We start from the raw sequence: 27,683 nt of genomic DNA, 5'->3' as shown, positions 1-27,683 counted from the left end.
AAAACCCAAACAAACCAACAACTCACATCTCCAAGAACGAGCGCAGCCTCTGCAGGACCACCAGGGGCACAGGCACTGGGGGAGGCCGAGCCTCCAGAGTGTGTCGAGGGAGCAGCCAGGGGCCCACAGTCTGCTGGCAAGCTCAGCCATGCTGGGTGACATCTGTGATAATCGATAACTGCCACAACACTGAAATTTTCAGAACACTGAAAATGTGAAACCAGGGTGGTCTTGTCAAGGATTTCTTTGACAAGTGACGTGCACTGTGAGAGACTGGTTTTCTTCTCCTTCCACTCCAGCACAGGAGCTTAGCTACGATGCCTCTCTCTATCAGTCTCTCTCTCTCCCTCTCTCTCTTCAGGGCAGCCTTGTTGGCCAACGCGAGAGCAGTAGTCAATACCTTTCAAACATTAAGCCTGCAGGCCCCAGCAGCCTGAACCACCAGCATGCCTACACGAGGTTTTGGTTAAGAGAACGTAAGCTCAGGATTCAGGACAGCAGGGCATCTGAGCTCCTGCAGGGGAGAAAAGGCTTTTGCAACTTGAAGTACCTACACGAACAGCTACACAGAGAAGGATAGACAAGCCTGTTAAAGGTAAAAAGAGAGAGTCACCCGCCCAGGACCCCTCCCTCCCACCCCACCACCCAATACAACTGATGATTTTCAAAAGTAGGTTGCTTCAGTTACACTTAATAATAATTATTTACGAATCCATCTTCAAAGTCCAATCCCAGATTTCACTTCCATGGAGAACTGTCAGTCCCACTCTGGGCTCCGTGCACCAGTAAACATCGCAGGTACCTGGACTGGAATCTGTGTCCACTCGAGCAGGTCGGCGAGGCCAAGGCCACGCTCGAGCCCAAGGCCACGCTCGAGCCCTGGGGTGGACGTGCAGGAAGCCTCTGCACCCCGACCACGTGATCCGGCGTTACCTTGGACTGAGGTAGGACTGTGGTAGAGTTGAGTGTAAGCCAGTAAATACCAGATTTTACCACTTCGGTGGGTATTGTAGCATCTCCTAGCATGCTGAGGGATAGATCTGCTTTGCCAAAGTAAAAGTAAGAAGAAATGAAGACACCGGCCACGATTTAAGAAGGCCAATAAAAACATCCAATTTGCTCCAGAATAACTTCTTCGGCTAATTTAAGTTATAAAATAAAACAAAATGCAACACACACTGCACAATGACGCATGCCCCGGCCGGGACAAGTGAGAGAGGCAGGCGCTCGGGCCTGGTTGGTTCCTGTCCAGTTCAGAGGTCTCCACGTGGAATCGCCCAGATCCGACAGACGTCGCATGCAGCCTCGGTGGGAAATACGCTGAAATCTCCGCTGTCGACCTCCGGGCGGTGCAGCCGGATGGCGCTTCATTCTGAAAGAGAGAGCAGAGAATTCAGGAGTGACTCGAGAGCGGGGTGGTCTCGGGGCTCCCGAAAAGACCCCCGACCTGCGCTTATGGTCCGCGTGGGTTCCACAGAAGGAGGCGCGTGGAGAAGCAAACGTGGCCTCACTCCACGTGCAGGACAGCTGAGCGCCTGGCCCACTGACCTGGGAGCGGCACTGAGGCGCACCTGAGCGGCCGTCTGTGAGGCGAGGTTTGCTTTTCAATCTAAGACAGACTCGTGCACTTCTGTGAGTGGCTCCATCAATGAGCCACGCGAGATGGAGAGGCAAGAGTCTGCTTCCCCCTGAGCACCTGGGAACCACCCCAGGTCAGGGGAGTAGAAGAACTATCTTCCTCTCAGGGCTGCTGAGAAGGTGAAGTACCCCTTATAGCAGAGTCGTGAGGTGTCCCCAGAAGCTCCTATGTGAGACAATGAAGAAGGTTCCGAGGGGAAATGATGAGAGGGGTCACCTAACAGGCGAATCAGTCCACCGAGGGATTAAACGGGTGGTGACCACAGGCAGGTGGGGAGTGGCTGGAGGGGGGGTCCCAGGTGCTGGGGCTGAGCCAGGGCCTTGGGCCTGTGAGGCAAGCCTCTACCACCTGAGCTGCACCCCAGCCTGGTCAGCAGAGCTCTCTCTCTCTGACTGCTGCCAAGTCCTGAGCTGGTCTCCGCCATCCCCTCTTGCTATGAGGTTCTGCCTCACCTCAGCCCCGGGGCAGGAGGGTCAGCCATCTATGGACTGGACCTCGGGATCTGTGAGCCAGATCACCTGTCCTCCTCTAACTGTCCTTGTGAGCGGGAAAAGCCGATGACCACCCCCCTAGAGAGCTCAGTAAACTGTCACTGTACGAGCAGCAGAAAGCTCTTCCTGGTGGAGGACCTCGCCCTGACAATGCCCAGCATGATGCCAGCTTGATGCCCCTGCTGCCTGGGCGGGGGTGGTGCCTTTCCTGGGGCCCCGAGCGCAGTTCTCCTCACAGCTCACCTCACCAGGCACACCAGCTCGGACGGTCCTGGCACCTCACAACCTGCCGCCTTTTTTTTTAAAAAAAAAATTTAGTTTCTTGGCTGTTTAACCCAAAAACCGCACTGTGAATCGACGACAGCAGCCAGGTTGAGGGACCCCTGCTAGCTCTGGCTGCTGGGTCTCAGGGCAGGCAGATCTCTCCCTCGGAGCCGAGCCTGCCCGACCTGCAGAGCTGCAGGGGCCTCTGCGGCTGAGGGAGCCTGGCCCTCATTCGCCCCACGCCCCACGATCCTTTTCTGTGACTCTGATTCCTTCTTCCCCATCTGGAGTTCAGAGGACTGCCCCCAGCAAGAGAGCTGCTGACTGAGACCACCACCGCCAACTCCAGGTCTCACCCCCGTCTTCACACCTCCCTGGGAGTGACATTGAGGCTAGGTGGCTTTTCCTTATTTTTTAAATGAAGTTTATGTCCTTCAAAAATCAAAAGGTAAACCATGTTCTGCAGACAGAAGCTTAACAGACAACCAGCCCCAAATTTCCTCCCAGGGAAGACAGAGCTCCAGCCCTCTGTGTCACACCGTGATCTCCCACCCCAGAGCCTGCGGGGAGCACTGCCTGCATCCCTCACAAAGCCCCTCTGCTAAACTCCACTTGGACTAGAGTTTCACCCTAAAACGAGTTTGCATTTTGTCACTCAGGCCCTGAAGGGGATGAATCCTACGGCCAGATCAGGAAAGACCCTGTAATCCACGACAGAAAGTCTCTAATCAAAGTTTTATTTTCACCTTAACACTTAAGCTAAACGATGCTAAATGTCTCATGTTAGCCCTAAGCCCACTATCCTGACAACACCTCAGTACATTCTTCACTTTTGCAAACTTAGAATGTCCAGTCGTATAAATGGTGAATTCATTATTACGGGAAAAATCATTTTTTGTTCTCATGGGTGGATTCACGGGGCCACTGTGGTTGTCACCGTTTTGGGGGATGCTGGATCCCTGAAAGCCAACTCTAGTCATTCGACCTTGATGAGCTATAATCGAGTGAAGGAAGCTGTAATTTTATGGTCTGAAACGCCACAGTCATCAAGACCCTCAACTTGGAGCACGAGTGTCATGCAAGCAAGAGCTAAGCAGCAGCAAGCAGCCCTCATTCAATTGCTCAGGCTGGGGTGCAGCTCAGGCGGCAGGGGCTTGCCTCACAGGCCCAAGGCCCTGGCTCAGTCCCAGCACCTGGGACCCCCTCCAGCCACTCCCCACCTGCCTGTGGTCACCAATAAGCTTTCAATAAGCTTCTTCTGAAATTCTACTCTGGGGCCAGGTCTCATGGATGCCCTGGGGGAGGACATAGGAAAGCCAGGGGAGGGAGACCAGACCCAGGCTGGCCCTCAGCCTGCAGATGGCCTGCCAGCCCGGGACGTGTGGTCCCTCAAACCCACTCATGTCCACACGGGGCACCAGGGCGAACACACGTAGATGTGACTTGTCTCCTGCTGTGGCTACCTCCTATGGGGGAGCGGCCGAGACCTCTGGGCCTCCCGGGGGACCGTCAGGCTCTAGCTCGGGGACCTCAGCACCTCGCCGCTCAGACCAGCTGGCTCTCCCCCTCGGCCCCTCTGTGGGAGGCGGCTGCTGGCTCAGGGAAGGCCTGCGATGCCCAGGGGCACCACACAAATGCCAGCGGACCAGCCGTCGAGGCAAGGCAGAGGCAAAGCGAGGGGAAGCGAGGAGAGAGAGAGAGGAGAGAGAGACCCTTGCTGGGCTGCCAGGCACAGCAGAAGGACGCAGCTGCCAGGGAGACCTCAGAACACGAATGCCAGGAAGGACGCGGGGGAAAGGAGTCCTGTGGGAAACTGACCGCAAGCTCCCCATGATCACAGAAAGAAGGACGGAGGCAGAAACTGGCCGTCTCCACTCATACCAAGACACCTCTGTCCCTTCCATTATCGAAAGAGCAAAATGTGCCTGTCCCCTGTGCTTGCTAGCAAGGACCTTGACCCAGTGTGACCAGGAGGGTGCAGGCCCCGGGGAGTGTGTGACTGAGCCCAGGTGAGCGGCAGGTGTAGGAGGTCTCTGCAGCCCCAGGCACCAGCCAGAGTCCAGCCTGGGGGAGGCCCCAGGGAAGCCCAGTGCCTGCCTCTTCTGACCACCACTCACTCCTTGGTGCCACTCCCCTGCGGCAGGGAGGAGGGCAGGGGTGGAGGCGGGAAACTCCAGTGGATCAGAACCTAGCACACAAGTGCACTCTCCCCTTCTTGTTTGTTTGTTTTTAAAGTAAGTTATTAGTCTGGTTCATTCAAAATAGGAGAAAAGAAAATATTTTCTAACACTACTCATATGATATCTTTGGTCTTTAAATATTTATGCTTCCTAAGGATGAGATCCCAGCATAAGTTTATTTATTTATGTCTGCTAGCCCCACTAGAAGCAAAGCACCGGTTCCGGCCCTGGCCACACTGCCCTGCACACGCCCTGAGAAGGGACGCGTTCTTTGAACTCATTGGCCCAGGAGCAAAACAAAACCCAGCAGAGTCGAAATCACGGCTGCGCATGTGGTCACAGAGGGCCACACAGCATCCTGCTCCTAAAGTCAGTGCCTACTAAGAAAAGGACACTTACTCATAGTCACAGGGCTAGAATCTGCCACACCAGGCCCCTGCATGCCTCAGGCCCGGCTCTGAGCCCTGCACAGAAGCGCACTCAGGAGTCACTGGGAGAAACCAGACACAGCAGTAACCAGTACCTGTGGCACAGAAAGTGGCCCCACAGGACACGCCAGGCATCCCAGCTATTGTTCCTGTCTTTTCTCTGCGGTCCTTTGTGACAAATGGCATTCCTATGTGGGGCAGTCACATGGGCCAGCTATGATTTCACCCTTTCTCTTCCACTCAGAAGAGCAGTCAGAAGGCAAAGGTTAAAGGTCAGGCCTCCAGTCTGCCCTGAGACAGGGAGGAAGGGCGCGCCCACCACTGGGACCCAGTAAAACAAGTGGGAAGTGTCCTTGCAAAACACGGGTCAGCACCAGGGAGCTCAGGGCCACCGTCACAATCACAGGAGAAAAACCAGAGGAGCAGCAAATGCAGAATGCGTCAGCTGGGAACGAGGCAAACTTGTCCCAGCGAAGGAGATGAGACGGCGTCCGGGCACCCTGACTCACTACGGCCTTCACTTGACTTCTCATGAGAACCTGGGTTTGGACCTGTCTGAGTTCAAGGTCACTCTTCAGTGTTCAGAGTCCAGTCCACTCTGCTGGGTCAAGGCGACCCCTGCCACCAGGGCCCTGCTCCCCTGCTGACTGGCAAACCAAGCCAGGCACCTCTTGGAGCTGCATTTTGTGTCCCCGAGCCACACGACCCAGGGAGAGACCTCAGGCGCGTTCAGACCCATCTTGGGCCCAACCCAGCCCCGGTTTAGACCTTTTTCTGTTAAATTCAGAATTATGAGGGAAAATAAAGTTTTCAGTTGTAGGAGAAATTCCTAGAAAAAACATGCCTGATAATTCAGTATCTCCCCATTTTACTAAAAGCAGAACAGGCCAGCCACACCAGTGAGTGTGACAACAGCACGGCTGTGTGTGATAACGAGCCAGGGATTCTGAGAAAAACGGTCACTTTAACTTCCTTTTAAATTGGGGAAACAAATCACTTAGAAGGAAAATGTGGATGAATAAGCTCCTGCGCTGTGGGGACACTGTCCACCAACCTGCCTGCGCCAGACAGGACTCCACAGCTCCACCTGTGCCATGATGCAGACCTCCTGGTTCTGAACGCCTGTTACAGGGGAACCCCAAAACGGGGGAGCCTGCCCTGCGGCCGGCAGGAGAGCCAGCCGGGTTTCTCACTCACTGAGTTTGACTTCTGCTTGATCCTTTGTGCCAGTGAACTTAGCCACCCAGCGAACGGAGCCTCAGGGCCTCCTGGCTGTCCCATCCGTCCCCTCAACCCCCCTCCCACAGCCATCGTTCCAGGCACAGGAACAAGCGCCGGCAGGGCCCGGCCTGGCCGATGTCGGCCACAGGCTTGGGTGTCTCTTTGCTGGGCTGTGGCTGCCGTGCATTACGTGGGCTGTTCTTCTAGGGCAAGAGTTTTCTACCCACCTGCAGCGGCAGCACCCCACACCAAGTGGGAGACAGTCTCACATCCTCTGGCACAGACGCCTTTGAGACCAAGTGGCTCCTGACCTGCTGAGGGACACTAGTGATGAAAGGCTAGCGGCCCCAGGTTAGAGCCACCAGGGAAGCCTTCCAGGGGGTCCCAACGGGTCCCTGGAGAAGTGCTCAACTCTTCCCCAAGACTCCCACCTTGCAGCAGGGAGGCAGGACAGGCTGGGTTTCTGGACGTGACCACCCCTTGGGGGACCAGAGCTTAAAATTCTAATTGTACCATGAACCTTTTTCTTCCTTAAATAGATGTTGTTGTGTGTATCTGAGATTCACGACATGATGCTCTGGGACACATACAGGTAGTAAATGGTTACTGTGGCGGAGTACGTCAACAACCCTCTCATCTCCCACTTACATTTCTGTGATAAGAGCAGCTAAAATCTACTTGTTTAACACAATCTTCTCACCATGACCGCATGCTGTGTGCCGGACCTGCAGGCTTGGGCAGCTCCGTGTGCTCCTGTGTCCTTTCTCTGCCTCAGCCACCCGTCTTCCCTACCCCCCCCCCCCATGGCCATGACCATCTATTCTTGACCTCTGTAGCTCGACCTTTAATTATTACTTTAAGACCAATGTATGGTTCTAGAGAGATCACACACCCTGTTCTTTCATTAGCTCAGGGACATCCACCGCTACACTACACTTGACCCTGTTTAATAAGTCACCCTGGATGACATGTGTGTAGCTTTAGGGACCTGCTCCCCACTGGACCAAGTTCTGGCTACGCCTTTCTCACCTTGGTGTCCCAGCATCTAGCACAAGGCATATTGGTCCTTAATCACCCTAAGTTGGACTCAACCGAAATTAAAACCCCAAGTGGTGTTTGCCATGTTTTCGTAGGCAGAGAAGAGAAATACAGTTTTCTAAAGGAAAACAAAACTTTAGGACTGGCTAGGACCCAGAATAAAAGGAAACCTTTCGACGTCACATGAGAATGACATTCCAGGGGACTGGGGATCTAGCTCAGTTGGTAGAGTGCTTGCCTCACATGCACAAGGCCCTGGGTTCAATCCCCAGCACCACTAAAAAAATGAGAGACAGACAGAGAGAGAGAGAGAGAGAGAGAGAGAAGAGAGAGAGAATATGACACTCTCAGGCAGAGATCAATAGGGTGCGCCGACCTGCCCATTACCCATCTCATGCCTCCTCCCACCTCAAGCACGTTAAGCAGCTGTGACGGAGACTGTTGGGCAAGGAAACCCAAAACACCCATAACTGACCCTCAGGGAAGGAGTCTGCCAAGCCTGAGGCCCACAGGACAGGGCTCACCTGCCATGCAGGCTACCAACAACCACTGGCTCCAGTCTCTGCCAAGGGTGAGGAGGCAAGTCCAAAATCACGTGGGAAGCCAGACCCCTGGGGATCGAGTTCCTCACAGGGACCGTCTGCTCTGATCCTTACTAAAGGCACCCCACCCCAGGATGCTCAGTTACACCCCCCAGGTCTGCCATTCAAAAACGGGCCAAATCAGGCCATTTGAAAAGGTGGACATAAGCCCTGATCTTCTGCCCTAATAAGGACATCTGGGACAGGAGATATAATTTGCATTAAAATTGCAAACACACTATGACAATGCAATTCTTTTCTCAGATTTAACATTTAACCCATTTCTGTACATACGACTGATACTAATGTAAAAAATATGGATTTTATGTATACCGTAAAAACATTTACATCTAAAGTTATAAATCTGTATTTTATGTTTGTCCTGTCAAATTAAGGAAATGGGTATAATTTCTTCAAAATACACCCATCTCCAAATGGCCTGTTTTACATATCACTTCAGCTGAACCTGTCTTTCCTTCAGGTACCTGAAGAAGATGCCTCCCACATCTCACGTGTGCAGCTCGGAGCCTCTGGGGGAGCAGGGCCTGCTGAATGCCCTCACCCGCGGCTCTAAGGCTAGAGGACAGCCAGGGCCAAGCCCAGACCCTGCCTAGACCTAGTGCGAGCCCCTGCTCCAAGCACAGGTTGCGGAAGTGCCTCCAGTCAGCCAGGGCAACACAGGCCACTGCTCCTTGGGGGCTCTGGACGGACCAGTGCCCATGCCAGAAGTTGACCTGAGGCTGGCCACCTCGCCGGCCACCTCATGCCTCCTGGCTCTGGGTCTCTGCCTCGCGTGAAATGGGGCCGTTCTCTCTCCTCTAAGCCCCCGCAGGGTCCCCGGAAACCACAGCATGAGACCCGATATCTGCAGTCTACCATGGCTGTGAACAAGGCCCGTGCACGCAGCTCTTCCACACCTGAGGAAGCGCACGCCACGGCACGACTCGCTGTGCCCGGATCTGTGCCCTTCTCCGTGCACCTTCAACGGAGCATGCGTGGGTGCATGTTGAGTTCTGAGCCACAAAGACTCCCTGGCTGGGCCTCCCACACCTGCCCTCCCAGCCCTGTCCTCCTTGAAAGGCATCCATGAACGACATCACCAACACCACGACTTCTCGCAGCAAACAGGCCGCTGGGCAGACGAACCAACTTGCTTTAGCTGGACGCGCAGAATGGAGAACCCAGTGCTGGCTGACCAGCCACCAGAGCGGCTTTGCTCAAGGCTGCCTGAACATCAGGACAGGACCAAACCCCAGGAAGGGGCTGTACGTGTCCACTGTGAGGGCAGCTCTCCCAGGGACCACAGCACCCTCCTGTAACACGTGCTGCACCGACTCAGGCCCCACCAACAGGCTGGGCTCTGCTAGGGCGGCTCTCCCCGTCACTCTGGCTTATACAAAAGTGCACCAAAACACAAGCAGATGCCTAAATCCCCTCCACAGGTGATGGTCACGTCCAAAGGAAGCACTGGTCATCGAAATTTCAGTAATGAGGGAAGAAAGTGTTAACCTGCCATGATACAAATCCATTCATCAAAAAGACAAGACAGAGCAGGTGATGGCCAGGTCTCCCTGGGGTAGGGACACAGGGGACACCAGCGCCTGCCCTTCCTCTTCCCCATGTCCCCAGCCCCATCTGTGGACGTCCCACTCCGCCAGGCTGGCTCTCCTGCTACTTCACCAGCCGGTGGCCTCCAACAGGGAGTGCCCAGGCCCCCGCAGGCCACCGCACACACCCTGGAGCCAAATGCCTCCCGTCTCTAGGACGACCCAAGACCTGCAGCCCAGAGGGAGCTCCCGTGAAGGACGGCTTCTTCAGTCTGGGCCTGCACACTTTCAGATGCTGGGCTGGGAGCACCTTCCACACTGGGGACCCAGGTGCCGGGTCAGACAGCTGGCCATGTGTTTCCCAAAGGCTCCTGGGGACACTGGATGAGCAGGCAAGCTGGAAGGTGGCTGGGGACTGTGCGGCCTGGCTCCTGTTCAGACAGCACGCTGGGACAACGGGGACGCGGGCAGACGTGACCGATGGCAGTCCTGCCTCCTGCCCAGCCCTCTTCAGCAGGAAAAAAGCATCACAAGAGAATAAGACCAACCACAGGGAGGTGATCCCAGGCTTAGGCTTGGAAAGAGGAGCCTCCCAGTAAGGGCAGAGACACGGCGTCTCTCACTGAGCACGTGAACTGTGGGTGGTGTCCCCACGGCCGCACACTGCTTTCTCCAAGGGGGGCTGGGCAGGAGTCCTTTAAGGCAGACGAGAGCAGACCTAAGGAGAGGGACCTCGCAAACACCTCTCAGAGTGACAAACAGGGGCAGGCACACTCACCTCACCTCAGTGATCCCGGCCCCTGGGGGTCCGTCGCACCCCGTGGGATGCTCCAGGGCTGCTGCCCAGTCTCCACCAAGTCACCACAAACCACTGCCCCTGCCTCCAGTTTCCCTGGAGAGTGAGAGGCATTTCACGATCTCTACCTGGAAGGAGAGACTACCAACAGAGGTCTTCTTTCCTATGTCATCCAAATGCATGTTTTCCTGAGACATTTTATGTATAATACCTTTTTAAAAAATATATTTCAGAACAGCTGTCACACTGAGCCTTAATTCTAAAGGAAGATCTAAACACTATGAGCTCTCAACGTATGCAGGCTGTGACAGCCACGTTCTGCTGGCCGGGGCCACTTGTTCAGTGTGCGTCCTGCACACAGCAACTGAAGGGCATCATGGTGCTCTCCTGAGCCACTCACACCTCGGCTCTAAACTGACTCCCCAGGCACGTTCCTGCTGAGTCCGAGTCTCTGTGAAACATGGAATTATAAGTCATCTATCAACGTCCTGCTTTCTATCATTTGAGCTTCTGGATTAGATGATGCACTCAAGTGATCTTTCTCATGGGCCTGCGCGGAGGAGGATCTGGGTACAGCGGCAGGTGCCTGGTGCCCAGCCTCTAAGGCGTGAGGAGCAGGCAGGCGGCCTGTGCACGGGCACAGGGAGAGCACTTCTTATTCTAGCAAAGCGCCGTCTTCTCTAGAAGGTACACAGCAGCAGCAAGGGCCAGCCAGCACAGACTCCACAGCCAGAGAGGACCCTGCCACACGGGATCCCCACGACCCCCAAGGTGGGTGCCCTGCTGAGAACCCTCCAGGGGGCTTTCCAGTGCTCTGCGGACCACAAGGCGCTGAGGCGCTGTGCGAATGAATGCAGGCTTCTATGACAAGGCACCCACTGTTCAACACTTGTGCCTTTATTCTGTTGTTTAGGTTGCAAAAGTTTCCCACTGGTGTCCCTGACCTCAGTGACATTTCAGGGTCTCTGTGCCACTAGAAGACTTTTAAGTCTTTCCAAATATCACAAGTTTCTGATAAAGAAACTCAGATATGCACATATAGCTCACTGAGTACAAAGGCCACCCAAGGCTACCAGAAGGCCACCAGAAGGTCAGTCTAGGGAGGGCCAGCCACCAGCATAGTGCTCTTCCTTGACGTTCTCACTCTCACCTACTCTTCTCTCCTGAGTTGTTGCCAGTAGCTCTGACGCTGGGACACACCAGGCAACATCCTGCCCCAGGGCCTTTGCACTGCTGCCCCCGTTCACTGTGTACCTTCTCCCTGGGAATCACTGGACTTGCTCTTTGCCACCTCTGGGTCACTAGGCTCAGAAGCCACCTTCCTGCCATGCTCCTTTCCTGCCGTATACTCCAAAGCTTCTGTACCACCTACACCACGTCCTGTCCTGAACACACCTCAACTTGGTTTGTTCCTAGGTTTTGGAGGAAGACAGTCCACTGAGGACTTTCGTCTTAGCTTGAAAACACCCATTTCTTGTCAGCCTCTTTCTTCGTATTATTCAAATGGATGAAATACACTTAGCGTGGTCCACGTGTAACAGCCGTCACCTTTGGAGTCAAGAGAATGCTCACACTGGACAACTGGTCAGACTGGAACACCGAGGGGCCTTCCGCCTCTCCGGCCACTCTGCAGCACCCGCAGCCTCAGGGTGCGGCTGCCACGGATTGGTTTTCTGGTTTTGTTATGGGGAGAATCCTGAAGGGCGGCCAGAGGTTAGTGTGACAGGGAACTCGCGGGAGCACACCCCGTCAGCCTGAGCAGGGCCCAGCCACCCGACGTCCCTCTGTGTGAGGCCCAGCTGTGAGGGAGGGGCTCACTTCGGAGCAGGAGGCGTCCGGGGGGGCAGGGCTGGAGCTGGGGAGCGGCCTGCACAGGAGGAGGGGGCTTGCCTGCGAAGTCGGGGCCGTGAAGGGACGGACAGAGCTCGAGGGGCCTCTGTGTCGCTGTCTGTGAGGCTCTCCGGGAAACCATCAGGGAAGGGGCTGAAACGGGGCGATTCTCAAGGACAGCCCCACGACCATCTGAATGTTCACGGGTAACCCAAAGGGCCCACGTGGACACGCAGGGGAAGGGAGCAGGAGCGGAGAGCTGCCGGGGGCGTTCCTGGCCCCACGGAGCGCAGGGCAGGCTCGGGAGGAGCAGCCTCCGAGAAGCCCGGGTTAAGGCTCTGGGCCGCAGGAGCCGGGCGAGCCAGCACCCAGGAAGCTGGGCGGCAGCACCGTCAACCAAGGCCTCCCGGAGGAGAACGGCGCTGAGGGACGGAGGGCCAGGACGCGCACTGCAGCAGCGTTTTCCAGCAGGGCCAGCTCACCCGTGGTCTCCTGCCGAGCGCCCCGCAGGGTGGGCACCTACTGACGGATCAGAGCAGCTGCCCCAAAAGCAGCTCCGGGTGGTGGCTGTCCTAGTGGACCCTGGGGCCCAGAGGGCAGAGACCTTGTGCTCCTCTTCTCTGCAGAGCAGGCAGACCTGTGCGGGTGCAGCACACTCCCAGCACACAGATGGTCAGGGCGCCCCTGCACGCCCACTTTAGTGACAGCCAACACCCCACAAATCCCCACCCCGTCAGCTGGACCAGGCGAGGTCAGGCTCTGAGAGACACGTGCTTGTAGGGCCCTCACCCTAGGAACCCTGTGGGTGCCCTGGCCGGGAAAGGAGACTTGAAGCAGCGGCTACTTCATTTGTGACTAAGGCCCCGTGATGACCCAGCGCGGTCGACGATTAAACTGAAAATAACTGAAGACCAAACAGGGCGAGTGAGCTCGAGGGCATCTGGAAGATTCCAAGATGACCCTACAGGCCGGGATGCCATCACGCGCAGAAGCCGCCAGCCTTCCAGAGGAAGCTCTCACTCTCAAAAGCCTGTCCAAAATGAGGCCGGAGAGGGCTTGCCAATGCAGCAGCATGTGTGCTGCAATGCCTCGGGCGGCTTCCGTATCTGGTACTTCGTCTCCGTTCACGACTAAAGTTTAAACTTTCTTTTTCTTAACCAGCTCAATTAGTTTTCTGAAACTGACTGTTGTTGAAAGAAGTTTAAACTCCTGGTCTCACAGTACTCTAAAAGAAAGATTCCGCAGTTTTGCAAAGAAGGCATTTGCTAAGGTGCTCTCTCTGACCTGAGCTGAATACGGGCTGGCTGTCCCCAGACAGGGGGGCCAAGTTCCTCCCAGAGTTCCCCAACCTCGCTGGGCGTCTCCAGCTAGAAGGTGCAGGGGGCTCAGGGGACTGTGCCTCAGCTGCACGTGTCACATGTTATTTTAGGTTACTCTGATGAGGAAGGACAGTAAAAGCTGAAAGCCTTCTATCATGTCAAAAAAGAACGGAAGCAACTCAAAAACATGCTCAGGATTCTCCTCTTCCAGGAATTTCTGTCTATTGTTTGGAAAGCTCAGGAACTTGGCAGTGTCCACAGGACACCAGGGTCCTAGTGCCTCCATTTCTGACCTCTTCACACAAAAGCAAGCTGCTCAACCCTCTAATCCACGCCGTGGTTAATCCTGCTTATTGCTCAGAGTTTCCAAGTACTATCTGCATAGTTTTTAAATTTAGTAAGGACATCTTGGCCTATTTCCAAGACTTGTCTCCCTGCTCCCCAACTTCCCCGTTTATCCATGCTTAGGGACTTGTGAAGTCACAGAACTGCTGGGGGTGGGGGCTGTGGCAGGGGGGCTTAGCCCAGGGGTGGGGTCCACTGGTGGCTCCCACATACCTGGGAGCTCATACGTGGGGACCAGCCAGTGCCTGCCTTCAGTGGCCTCACGGCCGAGAGTGCTCAGTTCCCGGGTCCTCCAGGGCACACGGAAGCTCAGTGGAGGAGTCGCACCTTGCTCAGGAAAGACCCCTGAGCCCGCGGAGGAAGGAAGACTCCCTCCACAGGACAGCAGAACCTCTCTTCCCTTCCTTTGTAAAAGCAACTTGGCAAGTGTCAATAAACCTACTACCACAGACAGGGGACTCTGAACTTGTCCTCCTGACCTGGACAGAGGCTCCCTCACCCTGTCATCCTGGTTTTGTTAGAACTGGGGCAGCCTCCCACCGCGAGGGGCTCCCTCTGGGCGGTCGCGCTGGGTGGCTCACAGTGGTGGAGGGCGCATGGCCCTGGGCTGCCATCTGCTAGGAAGCCAAAGGTTCCGACGGCGACCGGGGCAAGGCGCTGAGCCTAGAGCGCGGGGCCGTGCAGCCTGTGAATGGGTGGGTGTTGGCTTAAGAACTTTTTTGAAAAGAGCATTGTAGTCCCATCACTAGAGAAACAGTAGCCTCTATCAAATTGAGTTTGTAGGAAAACCATGTCTCTTCATCTAAAAGTCCTATGATTTCTTTCCTTAGAATTAACAAAAAATAAGAAAGACAACACAGCCCGCCCGGGGGCCCGCCCTCAGGCCCCAACCACCCTTCCTGGCTGCCCTGCCCCTTCTGTCTCTGTGCGAAGCACTTCGATAGCCGGTGTCACCTCCTCACATCCTAAGTTGGTCCCACGGGAGCAGGCAAGTCATCAGCACCCAGGGAACCAAGGAAGCCCGCCACCCTTCCCTCTCCCACTCCTGCTTCTGCTGTTTACAAACAGCTCTACGCTAACTAAATCCACGACCTTGAATCAGACGCCAGAGGCACCTTGCATGGCTCCTGTTTTCACAATCTTAAAATAAGTGACATTATGTCAGTGACTCCTGACTGGTCACCCTCACACTGCCCTTGGATTCTCCCTGATGCCAGCGCACGGAGTTCATTTCTGGGAGGACGGTGTTTTTCCAAATACAACAGCCAACTCGCTTCACTAAAACGTATCTCAAAACAGCCGCAGGACAGGAGTTTCCCCTAGTATCGAAGCAAGGTCCAGGAAGGCTGGATCCCAGAACTGGGACCCACCAACAAGCGCACTGTCAACTCTCAGCTTCACTGGCACAAAACCTAAGCTCTTCAATGGCAGGTGTAAAACTGGTCTAAAGAAAATAGAGGGCTTCCTACCAGCCTTCTTCCTCCACTGTCCCCATGAGAAGGAAAGTGGGCAACTAGCCCCACGTGAAATGCAAATCAGGACGCTGGCCTCACAGCTGCCCTCTCCAGGGCACAATCCCACTCAGAGCACAGAGCCTGGGAGGGGAGGGCAGCAGGAGGCTGACCCAGCCACTCCTCCCTGCAGTGACCCTGGGCAGCTTGCTTGGCCTCTCTGAGCTGCAGGGTCTTTATTCCTCCCAAAGCGGATAGAACTGCCTTGCTGCCTGTCATAAGGTCTCTGGAGCCCTTCATGAAGGTGTATTATGAGAGTAAAAAATACCTGTCCGATTCCACCCAAATCGGTACAAAATTTCCTTTTGCCCCCTGCAATCAATTATCTTCCAATACTTATCAGAACAGTGGTTCAGTCTCATCACAGCCAACTTAAATGGCATTCTTTGAAAATAACTAACTGTCTGCCACATTTTGAGACTGTTAGCTCTATTTATACTTTGCTGGCAAAAGAGGGCTTGAGGTCCACAGAATGCAGAGAAAGGAACTCATCACCTTCATGAACACGAATGCCGTGTGCTAACACTTTAGAAGCACATGGTCCTTCTTCACCTAAACACACGATTTTAAGTTAACAAAATCACAGGTCACACTTTATCATTATATCTACTTTTATGCCTTGAAAAAAAAAAACTTGATACTACACCATAATAATTCACTCAACTGTTTGTATGGATTCCCTATGAAAACTAAAGTAATAGTAGGTCCATGATCATGCTTACATTCCCATATAAAATTTAACATGATCCGAAAAAAGATCATCAGTATTTGAGTTTCAATTATGAAAAAAAAAATTCATGCTTCTCGCACCAAGATTCGATATTATGAAACTGCATGTGTGCACACACACTCTCATGTAATGCCCCAAATATTTATTTCTGGAGAATAAATACTGATACTCTTTAAATATTAGAAAGCCAGTATGGCACAATGCATGGGATTGTTAATTTTAAAGTATGCTGTGGATCTGAGAATTTGGCCAAATACTCCAAATTTTAGTAAAAGCGCAATAAGAACATTTTATAAATATTGTTCGTGTGAATAAACAGCACATACATATGGCATAAGAAAACAGAAGAAAGCTTAAAAACACATTTACCCATTCATTTTGGACAAGTAAACATGATTTTATGCAAACTTAATATTTTCTTAGTCCAACAAAAAAGAAATCAGAGCTGCTAAATTGACCGTTTTATCATTTGCAAGCATGCAGCCTGTGAGTTTTAACCCAATTCTATGTCAGCATTATTTGCACCGAGGGAGCAAACTAGATACTCCCCAGTTCTCTCTATTCAAACTTTCTCCTATGCATAGAATTTCAGTATGGGAATCTTGAAAGACACTGGCTACTCAGTAGCAATCTCAGCCCCCAGCACTTCCTCTGCCTTGAAAGAGGGCTTCACCAGTTCTCTCCCCCCTCCGCCCCCAAAAAATACACCATGGAAGCCTGCCAATAATTTATCTCCTCTAACTGGTTCCAAGAACCGCAGTCTTGAAGATCACGTTCAAATGAAATAAAATTAACAAGAGTATCCTGTTTAGATGTGCGTAACATTGTTCTCAAAACCCATGACCTGATAAACAACACGTTCTAAAAGACGATTTTGCAGAGTCAGAAAACTTTGTTTTGTTTACTGACGCGCCAACATTAGAGGGTGCTGCCCATCTTGTATAGAAACCTACGTTTTGCTCCTGTCCACACAGAGCCATGGCAGAGAGTCTACCACCACAGTCCCCTGAGGGAGCCAAGGCTCGGACCAGGCCTGGACCTGCGTCCCTGGTCTGTTTTCACCACTCTACTTGGCAACGCAGATAAAAGGGTAAAGTTACATTTTCCCTTAAGTTTCTAAGGTGAAACGGGAACACTTGATTCTGTGCTATCCCCAAAACAAAACAAAACAGAAAACCTTTCCACTTGCCAAATCTGATACCAAAAGTTACCCAGCTCCTGGAACTGGACTTCTAAAGAAAGTGCATTAGTGGGAATCCTACAGAAAACCCATGATGCCCACACTGGTGCGAGAACTTCTGCAAGTTCTCTTCAGAAAAAGACCTTCATTTTAATACAGACACTGCTAAAGAAAATAAGCTAGTAAAACTCCTCTTGGAGGGGGCGGGCAGGGGGTACACAAAAGACTCAAACATTTTCTTACTCTAACAGACAACCAGACCGCTACAAAGTACAGCTGCGAGAGTGACCACCAAGATTAAATCAACTGAGCCAGCTCTTGGACCCAACAATGAACTAACAGCTGAAAGCTTAGGGGTTCTTGTGTCCTTGTGTTGCCTGTATTAACAGCTATTTTTTTTTTTTTAAAAAGGTATCTCTTTTAGATATCCTCATTTTGTCAATATTTCTTAATATATGAACAAATCCCCAAAGGGAATTCAAAGGTCTGTTCACATAGGCCAGCAATCGGATGCCATTTCCTTGACCATTATTGTACCCTTTCATTTAAAACATGACTCTTTAACTTTGGGTACTTTTCTATAGAACAAATCTTTCTGCCTGTTTGTTTGCTGCTTGGGATGGAGCGCCAGCCCTGCCTGCAAAGCCCTTGCTGTGCCACTGAGCTACATCCCAGCCCTTGAAGAATCCTAAACGAAGAGGGGAACCAACCAAGCAGAAGGCAAGCAGCGCTCCAGCCATCCTGCCTGCATCAGCAGGCCTGGGGGCGTGTTGTTTGAACTCAGGGTACCCATTTACTAAAGTGTCTCTCCTGCATACACCCACGGTTTCAAAGTTCCAACTACCATCAGAATTTCTGGATTTATTACCACTTTCCTTCCAAAGTGCTGAAAACACATTGCTGTTTCGGGTCTCATTTCTGTCGGAGCAGCTCTGGGACACAGCAAGGAAAGGGGGGGGAACCACCCATTTCACAGACAGAAAGTGAGAAGCAGGGATTAGGTGGCTGCCCAGAGTCACACAGTGACTCACGACAAGCAGCAACCAGAAACCTGGCTTCCTGATTCCACGCACGGTGCTTCCTTCTGTGAAGCACTATTTTTATAAAGGTTTCTCTTTCAATAAAGGAAATGGAACAGGTCATGTGACTTTCATTCACGAAAGCCTGTGTGTGTTTTCATTAGCACCTCACTCCCTCTTCCTCCAAGTGGAGCCCAGCCTGCGCGGTACCTTACCAGCCCTCACCCAGCTGGGACCGGGGCCTGGGGTGGCAAGGAGTCCCACCAGCTTCCAAAAATAGGCTAATTGTTGACCTCCAGACTGCCAAGGCAATTACTTTCAGACATAAATCGTGATTTTTCTGTTTCTTTTTCTTCTAAGAAATGAATGGATAGTCCCTTTCATCAAACAACTTAAATACAGATGCTTCCCGTGGTAACTCTTATCTGTTTTATACATACACAGAAGCCAATTTTAGAATGAGTATCCCTCCAGGGAGGAAAACTAATGCAAAAATATATAAAGTTAATTTTTAAAAGCATTTCTAAACAACAGTAAATTAAATGGTATGTTTCCAGTTCCCAAACAACAAAACTAACAGATTGGTTGGATTTTTCTATACATACTCACATATAAAACACAGAAGCAACATTCCCTGGCCACTAAATAAGAAGCCTCAGAGCGTTTGCCCTGGACCACGAATATATCTACACTTAAGATGCATTAGCTTCTGAATCGGCTCTTGTGCTGAAACCCCTCCCGGATTTCCAGTCCCGCTGTAAACAACTATCAAATGTTGTTAGAACTTGAAGTCTATTGCCACTTATGCAAATACTGCAGCAGTGTCCAAGGAACCCCCCATTAACCCGGCCTCAAGTAACTTCGGAGGTCTTCACCTGAGTGCTGGGCATGTCCACACAGCTGCTTCCAAGAGCCAGGGAAGAGCAGCCCGCAGCTAGGAAGTGCCTTTCCTACTCCTCCTCAGAGAAACTGTCTGCAAGCCTGGCTTCTATACACCCCGTCTCACAGGGCACTGACCTTCCTGAACTTCTAATCTAGAGCACCACCTCCGCCAGCGGGAACGGCCTTAGAGTGGATGAGGTCCTGGAGCTGCCTTTCTGGCTCAGACCTAGGGAAGGAGCCACCTGACCAAGATGGCTCACTGGCCCCTCCCGCTCTGCTGTGCTCTTGATCTAGAAGCCTGATTTGGCACACAAGTCTTTTTTCAACATGTGGTTTGGGTACAACGGACAAACTACAGTTAGCTATTTTTCTTTAAAATAGCCCTTTTCCTTCTCAGAAGGTGGTTTGCCATAATACCATGATACCCACAGACTTTGGAAAAACAGAAATCAAACCGACCTCCTCTCTCTGCTCAGCAACCCTGGAACACACAAACTGCTGTTTGGATTTCAGATCATGAATCCTATAAGCTGAAAGGAATTTTATACTGCTGGGAAACCTTAAGACCAGCCGCATCAAGACTCTAAATATTAAACTCACATCTCTATAGTCTGCAGGGGGCACTACCTCCCACGAAGCCTGCATCTGAATGTAAGGACACTATCAGAAAGGCCTTGAGTCCTCTCAGGCCTGCAGGCCCTGCCCACAGCCCAGGACTCCTGCTGCCAGAGAGGAGGACCTGTTCCAGGGCCCCTCAATCCCATCCTCCACCAAGAGCAGGAAAGCGGCTCAGTTCTCAGGCTGTTTTCTGATAGGATCAGACTTGGGCGCAAGGTAGCTCTTTCATGCTCACGTTGGCACACACCCAAGTGGGCATACCAAGTAAACCTGCGCGTGCACATTTCCCCCACTCAATTACACTCACGCCGCTGTGTTTACACGGTCTATGTCTTAGAAGGCAACTAAGCCTTCAACCCCGTCACACTGGCAATTTTGTAGCGTTTAACGTGTGACTCCAGCAAAGTGACCTTCAGCTGAGAGTCTCCATTTATGAGATGCATTCTGACAGCTTCCAAGTGATTTAATTAGATGCTGAAGCACCACACTCCTGACAATTCGCCATGACTTTTCATCTTCTATCATACAGTTTTAATAAAAAAGGAAATAGCCTTTCCTCTACTGCACTAGAATAACAGGGTATTCACCCTACAGCTATAACTTTAAATTGCATGAACCAACAGTCCCAAGCATACCATAAACACAGACTGGATTCAGACAGCATTAAACTGGTCTGTTTACTTAAGAACAAAAGGCATACAGAATCCCAGGCCACCTCCGCAGCCCTTCAGAGCCCTTGCAGAGTATGGACCTTAGGCCAGCATCTACCAGCCTCCCAATCACAGGAGAGGCTACAAAGTATTTTTGTCTGGTGGTTCCTAGAGTCTATCCTGCAGCAACTCCACAGAAAAAAAACGCTACAAATTTGAAACACGAATTGAACATCCAAGCCCCTCTGAGTCCTCCTCACCCACCATCCGGAGTCTGGGAAGGTCAGCCTCTGGGACCACAAGGAAGGGAATGGCACCTCTCGTCCAGTTGTTCTTGAAAAGCTGCTCCTGCCTTCACTTGTTTTGTCCACCGCTGCCTGGGCACCAGCAGGGTACCGCGGGTCCCTGGACTCCACCTAGCCCCGCTTTCCCCTCCTGGTCTGAGTGGCACAAACCTCCCGGGGAGCCTAGTGCAGCTGCAGTGCAGCAGGGTGGGGACTCATCAGAGACGGCCACCAGGGCTGGCTGATCAGAAACTCGCTCAGGTGAGAACCCTGCTGCCATCTGACCCCTCTGGAGCAACACGCCTCAAGCTCTGAGAGTTTAGGTATGAGCTTGAGATGGCGCAACCATTCCCTCTGGCAGCCACCACACGCGATGCCCACTTTGCAAAGACGCCTCTGCCTCAGTGAGATTCATCTGGGGCCCAGCTACAGGCACAGGATGGAAGGCGGGTGCCTTCAGGCCCCGCCCAGAAGCCCCCACTAGATTTAGATGTGGGCACTGCTGGACTGAGAAGTGGAGTACGTCCTCATGCCAAGAGAAGGCCGGGGGCACAGGAAACGGGACGGCCTGAGGCTAAAGTCTCCCTCCCACAGGAAGGCGTCGCCCTCATCCCAAAGGTCCACAGAACTTGACAAGCTCTTTGGAGAAGGAGGGCACCAGGCAGCCAAGAGCCAGGAGTCTGAGCCAGTAGCTGGCATTCAGATCAAGGGGCCCACAGGGAAGAAGAGCAAAGCCCAGAGATGCACCACTGCTCCGCCCTCCACCCCAGGTCAAGGTTAAAGGGCCTCACCTTTCACAATGGTGGCCTCCTTCAAGTGACGGGACAAGAAGTCGATGCTGGCGTAGGTGTTGGCCGAAGGCAGGGCACCAGGGCCCGGGCCCCCACACACCCCGCTGGTGCCACTGCCCCCCACGGCACTGAGGAGACCCCCGAGGCTACGGGTCCGGCCCCAGCTCTTGTCTCCTGGCTGCGGATGCTGCATCTGGGGGGACAGCCCCGGATCATCTCTCACATCAATGGCGATGTAGTTGAGGCCGTTCTGGAAACCCGCGGAGGTCTCTCTTCGCATAGGAGAACCACTGGCCCCAGGACAGCCCACCAAGCCCCCAGGCTGGCCCGGGGCCCACGGCCGCACCTGCGGGGTTGGAGGCACGGGGAGTGATGGCTGCGACTGTCCTGGGGACGTGGGTGGCTCCTCACCTGCTCCAAGGCCCCCACCGAGGACGCCCCCACCACTGCCCTCGCCACTTTTCCTGAGAGAGACGTTTTCCACAGAGGCTGAGCTGTGGCGCTTGGGGTTATGGGCGAAGGACGGGGACACCGGGGTGACCGTAGTGGTTGAGGAGAAGGTCTCGGAGCTGTGGCGGCGGCGGCCCCCCTGTGGGTCTGCGCGGATGACCTTGGCGCCTCGGTGAGGGTCGGGGGGCTGACTGGCCTGCAGGAAGGCTTCCACCCCTGACAGCTGGTCCATGAGACTCAGCCTCTTCAAGCCCGATGTGGGGCTGGTCACTCGGGCACCTTCCGGTTTTGGGTGGGCCGCGATGGGTTGAGGCGGGGTGGCAGCCACACCAAAGGCCATCTCGGTGTAGTCACCATTGTCCCCGGTCTCGGAGGATGTAGAGGAGGCAGCACTGGGGCCCTGGGAGGTGGCAGTGCCCAATGCTGGAGGCAGATGGTAGGGCTCCCCTGGAGGAGGCTGTGCAGGGGGCTGCTGCTGCAGGGAGGTGGGAGAGGCAGAAGGACGCGGAGGCAGTGGTGGGTATGGGGAAGCAGCCTCAGGCGAGAGCAGGGCATCCAGGGAGCCCACTGGGTCCGCGCTGCGGGTGCCCGGCTTGGGGGACTTGGGAGAGCTGAAGTCCAGGTTCATGTAATCGGACAGCGGGGAGCGCTGCCGGCTGTCGCTGCTGGTGCCCGGGGTGCCCGAGCCCAGGGATGAAGCTGGGCTACTGGCGGACAGCAGCGAGGAGGAGGAGGCTGCAGATGCCAGCAGTGGAGGCGCAGGTGGTGAGAGGCGGGCACCCGCCTCGCCAAAGTCAATGTTGATGTATTCTCCAGGGCTCTTGGGCTCTGGCGGCAGGGGGTACTCGTGCATACTGGGCAGGGTTTGCAGCCCCTCCAGGGACAGGCGTGTGGGCCGCACGGCCCGGCAGCGCTGGCTCAGGAAATTGCTGCCACTTGGCCTCATGGGTGAAGGCACTGCTGGATGAGGAGGCTGGGGGTGGCCACTCCCGCCAACCCCAAAGGTGCTGGCTGACTGGGAAGTCACTGGGGTGGCCTGGGGCTCCAGCCTCTCCTCTTCCAGGATCCGTCCCACAGGGGAGCTCATGAGCACATACTGGTCACTGTCCCCGCTGCAGGCATAAGGGGCCTTGTAGGAGCGGGGCAAGGAACTGTAGCAGTAGCCAGGGACCCCTTTGAGCACCTCCCCACTGCCATGCAAGGCTGCTGAGAAGAAATCGGGAGGCGTGCCCGCGGTGCCCGCTTCGCTGGGGGACATGTTGAGGTAGTCCCCGTTGGGAAGCAGCTTTGGGTCGGCATTCTCCATGGACAGCTTGGAGCCACACCACATGCGCATGTACCCGCTATCCTCGGGTGAGCTTTCCGCTGGGGAGCTGGCCTTGTAGCCGCTTCCGCTCACTGGGAAGGTCCTGTTGGCCACAGGGGCAGGCTGAGGTGCTGCTGCTCCGCTGGGGGGCAAGTCTGCTGCAGGCGCAGCTCTTGGCTGCAGGATTTGCTTTGGGGCAGACACGCTGGTGGGGCTCATGGGCATGTAGTCATCACTCTTGCAGCTGCCGCTGCCACTGCCCATGAGAGCTGCACCAGGAGTCATGGGCATGTAGCCATCATCAGCCCCCAGATTGCTGCTGGAACTCCTATGGGATCCAATCTCTATGTCCCCATAGTCCTCTGGATAGGGGTGGTAGGCCACTTTGGGAGAGGATGTAGGGAAAGATGGGCAGAGGCGGCCTGAGCTTCCAGAGAAGGTGGCCCGCATCAGGGTGTACTCATCCAGAGAGGCAGAGGAGGGCTGGGGCACTGGCCGCTGCCGAGCAGGTGTGGTCAAGGAGTAAGTCCTCTTTCTCAGTCCTCTGTCCAAGTCCTGGACCCCATCACCTGAGACTCTGCGATACGGTCGGCCACAGTGGCTCAGAGGCCTGTCCATAGTCATGTACCCATACAACTCGCCCCCGCTGCCATCCCTGGCCGGAGGTGTCTCTGCGATGGACTCCGGTGTGTTGCTCCTGTGGCTGCAGAAGGCTCTCAGGTCACCAGGGCTAGAGCCGTATTCGTCCAGAGACATGAAGCCAGGGTCACTGGGAGAGCCTGAGGCAGAGGCACTGCCGCTGGAGGGCCGCTGACCTGGGGGATGGTGCAAAGGATGAGGCAGGTGCGGGTGCGGGCCCGGAGGCAGCGGGTAAGAGCCTGAGCCGTGCCCGCTGCTGGACGACAGGCTGCCAGGACTGGTGGCAGCAGGGGGCGAGTGCGCCACGGGCATGGACATGGAGCGGCTGTGTTGCAGGGCGCCCCCTGCCGGCGCCAGCGTCACTTTGCTCCCGCGGCCACCACAGCCACCACTCAGGGTGTGCGAGCGGCTCAGGGGCGCGCGCACGGGCCCAGGGCTCAGGGGGCTTCCGGCTACTGACACGGGCCTGCCGGCCGCCGCCACAGTCCCGGCTGCAGCGCCGCCATCGCCCTCACTGGCAGTGCGAACCCGGCACGAGCTACACTTGGTGGCCGGCGGAGTGGCGGCCAGGCTGTCGGTGCGCGAGCGGCGCACCAGGCCTGTCTGACTAGGGGGTAAGTTGACCAGGTGATGGTGGCGGCGCGCGCCGGGGACGCTGATAGGGTGCGTGGCGGACGACCCCGACGACTGGCTCTTGCTGCGCGGCCGGAACTCGAAGAGCTCCTTGAGCGCCTTCATGGCCTCCAGAATGGTCTCGTGGATATTCTGCGCCACCACCGAGTCGTCGGCCTGCATCCACAGCTCTCCGGGGCCCGTGACGGCCGAGCGGCCAACCTCTATAAAGAAGAAGCTGTCCGAATGGCCGCAGCGGCGGATGTTCATGAGCTGCAGCGTCACCGACGGCTGCTCGCAATTGAGCTTCACGAAGCCTATGGTGCGCGCCGACAGGCACAGGCGGTACACGCCCGTCAGGTTCTTGCTCTGGCCCAGGCCCTTGGGCTTCAGGTTCACCTGCCACACCTCGCGGTAGGCGCTCGTGGCGGGCGCCACGAGCCCGTAGCTGTCATCGGCCGCGGCGCCGGCCGAGCCGCCCAGGGCGCCCGGCAGGGAGGCGCTGCAGGACGCCGCGGGGGCCGAGGCGGCGGGGGCCGGGTCGCCGGCGCTCGCGCGGCCCTCGCTGACCAGGTCCGTGAGCGCGCGGTACCAGCCCTCCTGCTCCTGCTCGTTCTCGGCCGCCACAGCAAAATACTCGTCCTTGGTGTAGAGGGCGATCAGGAACTTGTGCTTGGCGTCCGCGCGCTTGTTGATGTTCAGGCAGCAGTCGAGCGCGATCACTCGCTTCGGGGCGCCTGCCTTGCTCCGCCACTTCTTCTCGCTCTCGTAGTACTCGAGCCGCGGAGGCTGCGGCGCCGACCCCCCGCCCGCAGTCGCTGTCGCCTCGTCGCCAGCTGCGCCGGGCCCGCGCAGCACGAAGAAACGCTTGTGGCCGTGCTTCTGCTTGCGCAGGTAGCCGCACTTGCGCACGCTGTGGTTGTTGTTGTTGTTGTTGTTGTTGAGGTTGGGGCCGTCGCCGCCCGCCGGCCCGGGGGATCCATGCAGCGGCGGACTCGCCATCGCCGGCTCTTCAGGCCGCGCAGCCCAGCCCGGCGTGGAGGGTCTGGATGAGGGCGGAGGGGCGCGGGCGGGGGCGGCTCCCTGCCACCCGTTCGCCCCGCCGCCCGCCGGAACACGCGTCCCACCGACCCAGGAGAGGGGAAGGTCCGTGGAGGCCCGCACGTTCCAGTGGCGCAGCGCCCTCCGAGGCTCCGGAGGATGCCTGGTGCGGGCGGTGGCCGCCCCCCGGCCCGGCTGCCCGCGGCCGCTGCCTCCTGGGCTCTCGGGCGGCGCCTGGGGACTCGCTGGCTGGGCCGAGAGTCGGGGTCCCCGAGTCGCGGGGCCGAGCCTAAGGAGCGCGCGGCCGCACCTTTGCAGTCGCCGCGCCGCGCTCCAGGAAGCCGGGGTGCGCCCGGGCACTCGGGGTCCGCGCCGCCGCCGGGGCTGCTATTGCTGCTGCCAACGGCGACCCGAGCTTGTCGCGGTCCCCGCCGCACAGTGAGTAACACATCGCGCACCGAGTGACTGAACTAAGAAGAGCAAAACAACATGTGACTCGGCGTTACGCAGGCACACACGGCGCGCCCGCCCCGCCCAGCCGCCCCCCATTGGTGCCGCGCCCCCAGATGGACGGCGCGCACGACCAATGGGCGTGGGACTCAGGGGGGCGGGCCGAGCGCCCCCGCCCCGCCCCGCCCCCCTTTCTCCCGGGGCCGCGTTTCCCGCCGTCCCCTCCCCCTCCCGCGGAGGACGGGGCCGGGCCGGGCCTCATTAATCAGAGGCTCGTTGTGGTTGCCGCGGAGGAGATGCCACCCAGGGCGGGAAAAGGGGCGCGGAGGAGGGGCGGGGGCGGGCCGCGGCGGGGAGGGCCCTTCCCTCGCGCCTTTGACTCAATTAATTGGGCTCGGAGCTTCCGTCGGGGAGGGGTACGGGGAGGGGAGCTGCAGACAGAGGCGGGGGCCGCGGCGGCCGACAGGGGCTGGGCATGGGCAGAGCCGGGGCAGGGGCCGGGCTGGCTGCTGCACCCCTTTCCTGGCCCTCGAGGCCCAGCTCGCGCCTCTCGCGGCCTCCCTGGTCAATAAAGGGGGATGAGCTTGGCCGCCCTCCGCGGCCCTCTCCCCCGTTTCGGTGAGCGGTCCCGCGCCGAGCTCGGGGTGCGCGCGAACCCGCCCGCGCCGCTCTGCGCTGGGCGGTGCCCGGTGCCGGCCCGCGGGGTTGGCGGGCGCGCGGCCCGGCTTGTTTACGAGCATCCCAGTCTCGGCGAGCTCCCGATCGATCGCGGCTCCGCGCCTCCCCGAGGGGGGGCGGTGTGCCGCGGGCGTGGCGCCCGGAACTCCGCCGCGCGTCGCTGGGGCCCACGCTCCGGGGGCGCCCTTCCCCCGCACCCCGCGGTCGTGGGCTCTTTCCGGGGCGTCATCAGCGCCATTCACTTGTCAGGTTCTCGGGAAGTGGAAGTCGGCTGCTGGGGATGTAATAGGAGAAAGGAGGAGGACGTGCCTGCGTAGGAAAATGCGGTTTCCATAGTGTCGGGAGAGGGCGGGCCTGAGGACCCCGCAGCTCCGAGCCGGTCCCTGCGGCGGGCCCCCCCCACCCCGCACTCGCCAGGGAGGGGGCGTCGCGGTACCTGCGAGCCTGGCGCAGGCAGCAGCTGCTTGGCGAAAGATGCCCTTGAACTGCTACAAATGTTTGTATCTACGTGGCTTTAGTGACTTTGAAAGTCGATGACAAAAAGCACCCAGACAATTGCATCTCTTAAGTGATAGAGCCACTCTGGAGGGCGGGGTTCCTTGAATTAAGAGCAGAGCAGGCTCCAGAAAGAAAATTTTGTCTTCATGAAATAATTTGTGACAATAGTTTATCTCATAATCTTAGGTTTTTTAATGTTAAAATCCCAGAATTTTGACTTTGAACGTCCCCTATAATTTACCAACGTCTTTGTTTTAAATATAATGATATTTTAAAATGTAAGGAAAAGAATTTAAGATTGAGATTTTTGAAAGGGTGATATATATTTTAACATTTGTATAAGAGGTGACATAAAGATTGGTTAACTTTATGTGCTAAGAGACCCTGAGAGAAGTCATAACGTTCTGCTTTTAACGTGATTATAGTAAGGATTATTGATGAGTAGCATACATTTGGGAAGAATAATCAGTATGGCAAATATCATAAAATTTGCCTGAAAGAGTTACATTTAACCATGGTATGAATGACATTTTAAGTATGTATCTGTGTGTGTGTTTGTGTGTGTGTGTGTGTGTGCGCGCACGCGCTGTGGCACTGCCCTTAGTCTTTATGGACTTATATTTTAGGTTTATGTTTTTAATTTTTTTCTGTTTTTATGTTGACAT

General features: G+C 55.5%; 1 protein-coding gene across 1 annotated transcript; it reads right to left on the bottom strand.

The window, feature by feature from the left end:
• Positions 1 to 642: 642 nt before the first annotated feature.
• Positions 643 to 25,848, bottom strand: Irs2 (insulin receptor substrate 2). The gene is made up of 2 exons (XM_046454876.2): positions 21,345 to 25,848; positions 643 to 1,372 (listed from the first exon to the last, which is right to left on the bottom strand). The coding sequence occupies exons 1-2, from the start codon at positions 25,351 to 25,353 to the stop codon at positions 1,368 to 1,370; spliced, it is 4,014 nt and encodes a 1,337-aa protein (XP_046310832.1). The 5' UTR covers positions 25,354 to 25,848; the 3' UTR covers positions 643 to 1,367.
• Between the last annotated feature and the right edge of the window lie 1,835 nt (positions 25,849 to 27,683).

This window comes from Marmota monax, unplaced genomic scaffold (assembly GCF_021218885.2).
Source record: "Marmota monax isolate L192 unplaced genomic scaffold, Marmota_monax_Labrador192_F-V1.1 WCK01_AAM20220418_F8-fsc00026, whole genome shotgun sequence".
NCBI lineage: Eukaryota > Metazoa > Chordata > Mammalia > Rodentia > Sciuridae > Marmota > Marmota monax.
The sequence above is the reverse complement of the archived record's forward strand: the minus strand, read 5'-3'. Positions and strand labels throughout refer to the sequence as shown.